The sequence below is a fragment of the Mesocricetus auratus genome, unplaced genomic scaffold, assembly GCF_017639785.1.
Source record: "Mesocricetus auratus isolate SY011 unplaced genomic scaffold, BCM_Maur_2.0 Super-Scaffold_100011, whole genome shotgun sequence".
NCBI classification, from domain to species: Eukaryota; Metazoa; Chordata; class Mammalia; order Rodentia; family Cricetidae; genus Mesocricetus; species Mesocricetus auratus.
The window spans coordinates 55729939-55742162 of NW_024429195.1; the positions used below are offsets into that span (position 1 = coordinate 55729939).

The window sequence follows — 12224 nt, forward strand, 5'->3', positions numbered from 1 at the left end:
TAAGAATAATAGGGATAGAAGATGGTGAAGAAACACAACTCAAAGGTGCAGAAAACATATTCAACAATATCATAGAAGAAAACTTTCCCAACCTAAAAAAAGATATGCCAATGAAAGTACAAAAAGCCTACAGAACACCAAATAGAGTGGACCACACAAAAAAGTCTCTTTGGCACATAATAATTAAAACACGAAACATACTGAATAAAGAAAGAATATTAAGAGCAGCTAAGGAAAAAGTCCAAGTAACACATAAAGTCAAACCTACCAGAATTACACTTGACATTTCCATGGCGCCTCTGAAACCTGGAAGGTCCTAGATAGATGTTCTACAAACAATAAGAGATCATAGATGCCAGCCCAGACTACTATACCCAGCAAAGCTTTCAGTCACTATAGATGGAAAAAACAAGATATTCCATGACAAAACCAGATTTAAACATTACATATCCACAAATTCAGCCCTAAAGAAAGTTATAATTAGAGACTTCAACACCCCATTCTCACCACTAGCCAGGACAACCAGACAGAGAATTCACAAGGAAACAAAGGAACTAACAGAAGTTATGGCCCAATTAGGTTTAACAGATATTTATAGAACATTCCATCCAAACACAAATGAATATACCTTCTTCTCAGTGCCACATGGGACCTTTTCTAAGATTGACCACATACTTGGCAACATAACAAACCTCAACAGGTACAAAAATTTGGAATAATCCCCTGTATCTTATCAGACCACCATGCTTTAAAGTTAGAGTTCAACAACAACACAAATTGCAGAAACTTTACAAACTAATGGAAATTGAACAACATGCAATTGCACCATTCCTGTGTCAAGAAATAGAGAAAGAAATTAAAGACTTCCTAGAATTCAATGAAAATCAAGGCACAACATACCCAAACTTACAAGATACTTTTACAGCAGTGTTAAGAGTAAAGTTCATAGCACTAAGTGCTCACATGAAGAAACCAGAGAATTAGCAGCACAATTGAAGCTCTAGAACAAATGGAAGCAAACTCACCCCAGAAGAGTAGATGCCAGGAAATAATAAAACTGAGGGCTAAGATCAATAAATTTGAAACAAAGAAAACAATACAAGGAATCAATATAACAAAGAGTTTGAAATAATCAACAAGATAGGCAAAACTTTATCCAAATTAACCAAAAGGCAGAGAGAGAACATGTAGATTATAAATAAGAAATGAGGAGGGGAACATAACAACAGACACTGAGGAAATTCAGAGAATCATCAGGTCATACTTTGAAAACCTGTAATCCACAAAATTAAAAAATTTAAATGTAACAGACAATTTTCTGGATTGATATCACTTGCCAAAATTAAATCAAGATAAACTATTTAAACAGACCTATAACACCTAATGAAATAGAAGCAGTCTCCCAACCAGTAAAAGCCCAGGTACAGATGGATTCAGTGCAGAATTCTACCAGAAATTCAAAGAAGAGCTAATACCAATACTCCTCAAGTTGTTCCACACGATAAAATCAGAAGGTTCATTGCAAAATTCTTTCTATGAGGCTACAATTACCTTGGCACCCAAACCCCACAAAGACACAACTTAGAAAGAGAACTACAGACCAATCTTCCTCATGAACGGTGATGTAAAAATACTCAATAAAGTACTGGCAAATCGAATCGAAGAACTTATCAGAAAAATCAATCACCATTCACCCAGAGATGCAGGGATGGTTCAATATACAAAAATCCATCAGTGTAATCCACCATATAAACAAACTGTACAATGAAAACCACATGATCCTCTCACTAGATGCTGAAAAAAACCTTTGACAAAATCTAACACTCCTTTATGGAGAGATCAGGTATAACAGGAATATTTCTGAACATAATACAACCAATATACAGTAAACCAACAGCCAACATCAAAGTAAAAGAACTCAATGCAATTCCTCTAAAATCAGGAACAAGACAAGGCTGTCCACTCTCTCCACATCTCTCCAATATTGTACTTGAAGTGCTAGCAAGAGAAAAAACCAACAAATATAGATCAAGGGGATACAAATTGGAAAGGAAGAAGTCAAACTTTCACTATTTGCAGATAATATGATAGTTTACATAAGTGACTTGAAAAATTCTACACGGGAACTCCTACAACTGATGAACATTTCCTGAAAAGTGACAGGATACAAGATTAAATAAAAAAATCAGTAGCCCTGCTATATACAGACAATTTTACAATAGCAACAAACTACATAAAATATTTTGGGGTAACGCCAACCAAACAAGTGAAAAACCTGGATAGTAAGAATTTTGAGTCTTTAAAGAAAGAAATTAAAGAAGATACCAGAAAATAGAAAGATCTCCATGCTCTTGGATAGGTAGTATCAACATAGCAAAAATGGCAACCTACAGATTCAATGTAATCCCTATCAAAATACCTGCACAGTTCTTCATAGACCTTGAAAAAACAATGATAAACTTTATAGGGAAAAATAAAAGACCCAGGATAGCCAAAACAACTTTCTACAATAAAGGACCTTCTGGAAGCATCACCATCCATGATTTTAAAATCTGTTATAGAGTTATAGTCCTGAAAACAGTTTGATGTTGGCACAAAAATTGACACATAGCCAATGAAATTGAATTGAAAACCCTGATATTAACCCACAAACCTACCAACACCTGATTTTTCACAAAGAAGGTAAAATCATACAATGGGAAAAAGAAAGCATCTTCAACAAATGGTGCTGGCATAACTGCCTGCAGAAGACTGCAGATAGATTCATTTTATCACCATGCACAAAAGTTATGTCCAAATAGATGAAAGACCTCAGCATAAATCCAGCCACACTGAACCTCTTAGAAGAGAAAGTGGGAATTAACCTTGAAAAAATTGGTACAGTAGACCGCTTCCTGAACATAATACAAGTAACACAGACACTGAGATAGACAAGTAATAAATGGGACCTCTTGAAACTGAGAATCTTCTGTAATGCAAAGGACACAGTCAGCAAGACAAAATGGCAGCCCACAGATTGGGAAAAGATATTCACTAACTCCACATCTGACAGAGGGCTGATCTCCAAAATTTACAAAGAACTCAAGAAGCTTGTCTCCAAAACATTAAAGGATCCAATTAAAAAGTGGGGTACTTAACTAATTAGAGAATTCTCAGTAGAGGAGTCTAAAATTGCTGGTAGACCCTTAAGAAGGTACTCAACATCCTTAACCATCAGGGAAATGCAAATCAAAACAACTCTGAGGTACCATCTTACTTCTGTCAGAATGGCTAAAATCAAAAACACCAATGAAAATTTATGCTGTAGAGGATGTGGATGAAGGTGAACACTCCTCCACTGCTGGTGGGAGTGCCAACTTGTACAGCCACTTTAGAAATCAATGTGGAGTTTCCTCAGGAAAATGGGAATCAGTTTATCACAAGACCCAGCAATTCCACTCTTAGGCATATACCCAAAATATGCGCATTCATACAACAAGGATGTCTGTTAAACTATGTTCATAGCAGAGTAATTTGTAATAGCAAGAACCTGAAATAACCTAGATGTCCCTCAACTGAAGAATGGATAGAAAAAAATGTGGTATGTTTACAAAATGGATTACTATTCAGAGGAAAAAAAAACAATGGAATCTTGAAATTCGCAAGGCAAGTGGATAGAACTAGAAGAAACCATCCTTACAAAGGTATGCCAGTCACAAAAAAACAAACATGATATGTACTCACTCATATGTGGATTTTAGACATAGAGCAAAGGATTACCAGCCTACAATCCACACCGCCATAGAAGCTAGGAAACATGGAACAAAAGACAAAGAAAGGGAACATTTAGCCACATAAGTTCCTTAAAAGGCAGAGACAGATGTCCAACCTGTGGTTCATGGAGGGCATGCATCTTATGATAGTTGTGGATTCAGTCTAAGACAAAGCCATGTTTAAAAAATGAATGTTCCCTTTCAATTTCCTGCTTTAAATTGATCTGAAGCATGAACTTTGTAGATGACAATGCTTTGTGCTGCAATGTCAAAAGTTGACATCCTTGTGGCTAATCTATTCATGAGGGCAGAGTCTTCATGAGTTGATCACTTCTAAATTACTCTATTCTCAATACCATGACAGGGGAGACTTTTTTCTTTTTATTTATTTTTCTCTCATATAATATACATCCTAATGACAGTTTCTCCTCCCTCTATTCCTTTAATTCCTCCTACTGCCCCTCTCCCCAAGATCAACTGCTTTTCTCTTTCTCTTCAGAAAAATGCAGGTCTCCCTGGGATCAAAACCAGATACAGAATATCAAGATGCAGTAACACTATGAACAAACATTGGGAGTCTGGATGAGGCAAACCAGTAGGGGGAAAAAGAATACCAAGAGCAGTCAAAGGAGTTGAAGATACACCACTCCCACTGTTAGGAGTCCCACCAAAGCTCCAACTAAACAACCATAAAATATATGCAGAAGACATAACTCACACCCATACAGGCCCAGTGACTGTTGCTTCAGTCTCTGTTAGTCCCTATGAGCCCTACCTATCTGTGGGCTGTGTTCTTCTGGTGTCCTCCACCCCTCTGACTCCTATAATACTTTCTCTCCCTCCCTTCTGGGGTTCCCCAGAGCTCTGTCTAATGTTTGGCCGTGGGTCTCTGTATTGTTTCCATCAGTTGCTGAAGGAAGCCTCACTGACAATGACTAGGCTAGGCACTAGTTTATGAGTGCAGAAGAATATAACTAGGAATCATTTCATTGACTTTTCTTCTTTTGCCAGTTGTGTTTGGTACTACCCTAAGTCTCTGGGCTCTTAAAGTTCTGGTTTCTGGCCATACAGGTATTGTTAGGCATGGGTTCCCTCTCTGTGTTGTGGACCTCAAGTTACCACAGTCATTGATTGGCAACTTTCACAAGTTCTGTACCACCATCGCCCCAGCATATGTTGCAGGCATGGCAGGTTTTAGGTGAAGGTTTTGCGGCTGGTTGGGGTCCTAGTCCCATCACTGGAAAACTTATGGTCACGAACAAGTTTTGAATGGGGTATAATGAATTGGGTGAGACCACAATGAAATTCAAGCTCATAAACATTGTACACAAGAAACTACACTTGAAGATTATGGGAATTGTTTTTCCAAAGTCACAGTGTCAAGAAAGTAAAAACAAACAGACAAAAAACCAAATCAAACTGACAACAAAAAGAGTCAATCTGAGAACTGAGAGGAAAACATGGGCTTCCTGTTTTTATCTGGACCAACCATGCAGTTCTTAGAAATACCAGAATAAATCAAAAGTTGAGGAACTTGTCTGAGATTTTGAGGCTTCTGTCTGAGACATTTAAGCCTTGTGCTGCGATTATAGAGGTACAGTAACTTACCAGTGTTAGGAGGAAGGGAGACAGCAGAGATAGACTTTAATGTAAATTTAGGCCATCACATTCATTAGTATTATGTGATTTCCCCCCTTTTGTCTAGCTCTAGACTTGTGGATGATAGTTATAATTTGGAAAAACAATATGCATAATTTTATATATAACTTTCTTTGAAATTTTAAGTAAATTATATCCTGAAGTGTGAGCTTTCTTGTTCTCAAGGCATGTTAAAAAGTTATGGATGCATATTTTAATGGATATAGTCACATTGCCTTGCAAGATTAAAATAACTTAATTCAATATAAGAGAGCATTATGTGCCTCAAATAAAAAGACTACTGCTTCAGTTACTAACACTCTTTACAAAGTAGTTTCACTGAGGTATGACACATGGGTATATTTTGTTTTCAGTTTGATGCTTTAATGGATACATTTAATGAACACTCTGACTTCCAAATGATTCCTAGTTCTATGCTGCAACAACTAGACAAAAGGAGGAATCACACAACACCCTAAGTTGTGGGAATGGAACCCAGGCCCTTATGCATAAGTGCTTTCCCTAGCTGTATCTGTTTGTACTGCTTATTAGCAATTTGCAATCTGTAAACTGCCCCTCCCTGCACTTTTCCTTTGATTTTAGACTTCTAGGTGGCATACCTGGAACATAGGTTTACAGTTTTCTCTCCTTGTCATTTGGGCTACACAGACCCAGATGTGATCTGCTCATTCAACTATGAGTGCTAGCCTCCTCCTTGCTCATGAGGGTTTACAGAATTCACAGTTGGTTCTTCATCACAACAGGATTTGTCTGGGGAAAATTTACATATAAGTCTATCTGCTTCCACAAGGAAATATTGCTGGGCCAGCTACTACGGTTGCCATGTACTAATGACAGGCAAAGTTGACATATTGTGAGCCTGTTACCTGGTTTGTTCATACTTAGGCAACATCTTCAATTATGTAAAGTCAGTGAGTTCACCTGTTAGATGCTTTCCTTGTGTACTGGTTCTATGGTCTATAGCTCCCCTTTTATAAGTTGTAGACACGTGAGCCTCCTTTCTGTTTGTTCAAAGAATCTGTCTCGTCCCCACCTGAGCGCTACTATGTTTTCTATCCTCCTTTAGGATGCACCGGTGCAGATCTTCAAATAAGCTAGCCTCTAATATTGCTCAACTGCTAGGTGAGGGTGACTGCATTGATCATGCCCCTCCCCCAGCACTCATCCTGTAACTTTCATACGAGAATATATTCCCTAGCACTTCTTAATTGCTACATTTCTTTCTTTCACTTATTAATTGCTAGCTAAACTTCTCCATACATAAGCACCATCATGCAGATAGAAAGAGGCTTACCAGAACAATAATACACTAAACAGTAATAAAATGAATAAAAATACAATAAATGATAATGAAATAATATTTTCAGGGAGGCAATGATCAGTGAGTGTTTGCTATATACATAGGTGTGCAGTGACTTCTTTTTGTTAAAATTAAAATCCTAAGAGTAAGTAAACAGGCCTACCGAATTCCTAATCACCATTTGAACCTGGATAAATAGCATTTTTTCAAGGATCTTCCAAACAGATATTTTTATCTTCTCTCACAGCCTTTTAAATATTCTATTTTTGTGTGATAATTTCCTTGTCTTCATTATTAGTTTAAAATATAGAGGAATTACAGGACATGTTTGACTTACTTTAATACATATTTCAGATTTCAGAAGAGCACCAAGACTGGAAAGATATTTGCTGAAGTCAGAAAGAAATAAAAATCAATAGCATGCTAAGACTGTTGACTATTCCATTCGATTATTTGATGTGAAATATTTAAAGCATACATAAATGATGAATATTATTATGCTAATGTTAATGTACTCACTGACAGCTTTAAAACATTGATATGAAGATATTCATTCCTCATGTAGTTGTCCTACAATCTTCTTTTTTCTGATCCTGAAGTTAGTGTCTTTACTATTATTTACTGTGTGTTTGCACGGATATTTTCCATTACTCTCTCTGTGTGACCTGCATGTGTGAAAATACATTTACACTATTCAGGACTATTCGTAATTATTTCTAATGAGTATAGGGGTCATTTTACGACTTATTTCCTCATTATTATGTTTCTCGGATTGTCTGTGTTGATGCCTTTAACAGTCGATCTCAGAGGTGAGATCACTTATTTTAACTGCTATGTAATATTCTCTTATGGAGTGCTTCCATAGCTTCTTTGTGTATTATCTTGGAGAAAAGGCATTTAATTTCCCCTTCTCACTTTTAACATTCTCATGTAATTATTGGTAGCTTTGGAATACATTACTCCAAGGATTATACTGAGACATATTTCTGTTTTGAAATAAGGGTGTTCTTTATTATTAAGAACAAATGCATAGGAGCCAGGGTTCAAATACTTATTGGCCCTTACTAGTACTTCCAGGAAGCAGTGGGCACCAGCTATTTTCTGCTCTTCTCCTGAGTATGCATGCCTTACCTCAGCCCTTGGCATCAAGCAGTCAACTTGGCAATGGTATTTTTGGCGCTAGTGTGTCCTGTCTGAGCCAATTCCTGGCTGCTACTACCTGCTTTTGGAGCCAGAGACCAGCAGGTCTGAAGCTTCGTGTAATAACCAATTTGCATTTGGGTTCCATTTCTGATCCACTGAGAGGTTTATTTATTTATTTATTTCTGAGCCTGGGGATTGACTTCCTTTCTAAATATTTTATTGACCATTGCAGTGAGTCTATAGCAGAGGCAGTAAGTGAAACATGAATTTATTTCGATGCCTATAATCAGAAAGGTGATAATACCTGGACGACCTTTTAAAATAAGCACACACTTGTCTAATCATGGGTTTTTCGAGCTGGAAGGCATTTTACAGAAAAGGCCAATAACCTTACTTTATAGGTGAGGGAATTGTGGTCCCGAGAAACTAAGTGATTTAGTGATGTCACATCTGTAGTTGATGGTGGCAAGTCTAGACTGAAGCCCATGGGTCCACTCCATTCTCCCTTTGCCACCACATCCACTGTCATAGTGTGTTTTTTCTATAAGCCAAGATTAAATGTAGCACTTTATTTTTAACAGGACCAAAAGATTGTAATAGAATTCAAGAAATTAGAAAAATGGCAGCATATTTAGAAACTAATGTGAAATGTTTTCTCTGAGATAGGTTTGAGATAAAAGTGACAGTACTCTCATTCCCGAGCTGAGTATATTTTTATTAGAAGGTGCGGTGTCTTTGACTCTGGGTTCCTGGTGCATTTGGTTTCCTTGACTTTCTGAAACTTATTAGGATGGGTCCATCAATAATGCTGCGGATATTTCCAACCACCTAGAGTGTTGGGCCTGAAAATGAACTGTGATGAATGAATATGACCAGCATCGATAGTGATAGCCTATATTTCTTTCTACTCTCGTGTAGTCATGGCTGAGTGTTTAATTACAAAGAAAGTAATAAAGAACAAGTGTTCCTTCTTATTAGCAATTCTGAACTTTTTAAGTTATGTAACTTAGAATCCAGTGTTGTTGTTAAAACCTTTGGAACTGTTTTATTCTATTTTTCCAGATCTTTTAGCTGTGCCTAAGCATCCATATGCTGCTATGGAGAACTGGGGACTAAGTATTTTTGTGGAACAAAGAATACTGCTGGATCCCAGTGTTTCATCTATTTCGTATTTGCTGGATGTCACCATGGTCATTGTTCATGAAATATGTCACCAGGTAGGAGAAAAGGAAGAGGTGTAAGTATAATGTGAAACTGTCTAGAATGTTGGGTGACTTCGCACATCTAAATGAGGAGCTTGGTTTCTATCCTCCCATCTATGTTTTATACAAATCACTGTGCATGGCATGCCATTTTTCCTCAGACAATAAGGTAAACACACATACATAAACTGATGGTACTGAGTAAGTAGCTACCACTGGGTTTAGTTGATGGAGTGACTGCACCTTCAGAGCTCCCGTGTAGTTGCTGATCAGTCACGCTTCTGTTTCTTTGATTATTAGTGTACATATAGGAAGTGCAGTGAGAGAAGTGATTTATTGTATTGTGGAGAGATGCAGCTGAGTTTTGTGGATGTGTCAAACTTTGCTCTTGCCAAAAGTGTTTTGTTATCCTTCTTTCCCCATCATGTAGACACACAGGAAGTCTTTCACTAACTCAGCTCTAGACTCTGCTCAAAGCAGTGATATATATATTTTTTAACTTGGAGTATTACAAATTCATATGCAAATTGGACAACTTCAGAGTGAAACTAAGATAAAAATTAATTTCAATTTGAGTTTATTGGCTTTCTTACCAGTGGAAGGTTGTAGATTGTTATTTTGTAACACTTGTTAAATCATGATTTTGGTGAAAAAAAATCACCGAAAACAGACATTGTTAACAGATAGCAATGCTCATCCTACTTGCTGGGAACTATGGGTACTATTTATGCTTTAAAAACCAGAAATCTCAGTGTGGTGCAGTATGAATTTATATGTTATAAATTCCAAACACTGAAAAAGAGAGCAATGTGAAAGATGCTGATTGTGAAGAAAGATGAGCAGTTAAATGCTTGCTAATGGACCTGATTTGATGAGGTCTACACTGGGTGACCATTTGCCTGAGTAACTTCTGCCTCTTGCAGTGAACCAGTGAGAGAGTCATAGCCTTGTGTTCACCCAGTCAGACATGGTTCTGACCCCAGGTTACGGAGGAGTCACTCTAGGTGTAACTTGGGTTCTTCAGTGCCAGGGTGGTTCCTCCCTTGACTTACAATTTGTAATTTCCTTTTGGGATATTCCTGTAAGTGGAAAGAGATCCGTGAGTCTGTTGAGAGGAGGCAGTGGTAGTACTGCAATTGTTCAGGGCTGTGCATCTTCCACGTTTCCTGTTACATGTGAGTTTCCTGAGGTAGCTCAGTAGTAGTAGGCCCCTTACCACAAAGAAATGAGACAACCGAAGAGAGACGTCTGTCATGGTTTCACTATGATCGCCACACTTGATTTCTCTATTATCCTCCTCACCTGTTTGTTGTCACAATTCTGAAGACAGGTTGTCAATTTGAAAGAGAAATGTGTATCTTGGATACAGCAAAACATTCAAAATAAAGACTGCATGGCCATTACCATATTTGGAACTGTATTTTATTTCTCTTTGAATTCTCTTTGAGATTCCTTAGAGGAAATGATAATTAATTATTCCCATTGGAACACTTGTTCATGTCCTCAAGTTACCCTTATGGTGACCTTTGAAGTTGTCTATGATCTGGTATCTGTCAAGACAGTTTCATTTTTCCTTCCAATTGGTCAGCCAGAACCAGCTACTTCTTCTGATTTTCATTCATCCATTTCAGTCTGTCCCTGTAATGTCACAATAAACAAATGGTTTCTTCCTCTATACAGTAGGCCTTCCAACCTCTGGAGACAGTTCCCACCAGCTTTGATTCCTGGATCCTTTCTTTATTAAGTATTCATGATGGATTCCTTGATTCCTGCTTTGTTCTTTCCTGAGCACATTCATGTGAGCACTCTTCAGTCGTCATATTAATCACTACAGTCTTGCCCCAACACATTTTAAGATCACAAAAACAATTTGGGAATGACTTCCATTTATGATAATCACAAATTAGCAATTTGATTTTACGTAAGATCGTTCTGAGATGGATGCTGTTTTTTTTCTAATGTTCATTCATTTCATTCTTGTAGTGGTTTGGTGACCTCGTGACTCCGGTGTGGTGGGAAGATGTGTGGCTGAAGGAAGGCTTTGCTCACTATTTTGAATTTGTGGGTACAGACTACCTCTATCCTGGCTGGAACATGGTAAGTGCCCTTTTCTTTTATTATATGGAATGCCCACGAAAGTTTGAGCTGGTGTACACTGAGCTTATGTCACCATTAGAGATATCTGAAATCACGAAGCAATGCATGAAAGTATTCTGCCAATAAAGGAGAAATAAATGATAAATTCCCAGAGTTACCTTTTATCTTTTTTTTTCAAAAAATTAAATAAAATCTGACTTGTCATATACTGTCTCCAAAATGTCACCATTTATACAAATGGAAACAATTTAGATTGCAGAATTTTATAATATGAATTATTATGTTAGCAATAATAAAGGAATTTCCTTTAAAATAGAGTTTATTTTAATTCATAAGTGACATTTTAAGTATATGAAATATTTCAAAATAGAGAAAAATGACAGCACAATTTTGCTTTCAAGATCTGAACCATACTGATTGGATAAAATATTGTGATGTGTTATTTCTATTGGTAGGTGTATTTTAGGATTGAGTGACTTATAACATGTCAATAACTTTTCTTCTCATGCTATGCATGTTACTTGTATGTTATAGGAATGTGCTGAATTATGAAACTTGAGTAGGGTTCTTAGTGCTGCAAGCTGTGATGTTTTAAATCTCTGAAAGAAAAAGTACACAATGTGGTTTTTATGTGTTTTTACATTTTCATTTTACATAAGCTTCCATTTGCCTATCATTGACTATATCAGTATTGAATAGAACCCACAGTAAATACTGTTTTAGAACTCAAAATTAAACTAAATTTTCATTTTATTTTAATTGGTATTAACACATTGAATAAAAATTTTAGTGTACCAACATTAAACTTTTAGAGACTCAAATTTCACTTATGATCTATCTATCTATCTATCTATCTATCTATCTATCTATCTATCTATCTATCCCTGAGTGCCCTACAAAAATTTCTACACATTTAATATGAACAGTGGTGTGTTTTGGAGTATATTTTACAGGCTATCAGGTAGTTCAGAGATAGCGACCTTGCTAGCATGCACAAGGCCTTCTGTTTGATCTCCAAACTGAAAATAAATAAAGAAATAAATAAAGAAAATACTATTAAAGACATTTGAA

At 36.8% G+C, this 12224-nt stretch overlaps 1 protein-coding gene across 1 annotated transcript in view; it reads left to right on the forward strand.

The window, feature by feature from the left end:
- Trhde (thyrotropin releasing hormone degrading enzyme) overlaps positions 1-12224 on the forward strand; it is a 355084-nt gene that overhangs the window by 167726 nt on the left and 175134 nt on the right. The window contains exons 4-5 of the mRNA XM_040754861.1: positions 8917-9071; positions 11040-11153. Of these exons, the coding sequence (XP_040610795.1) occupies positions 8917-9071; positions 11040-11153 (269 nt within the window). The remainder of the gene's footprint in view (positions 1-8916; positions 9072-11039; positions 11154-12224) is intronic.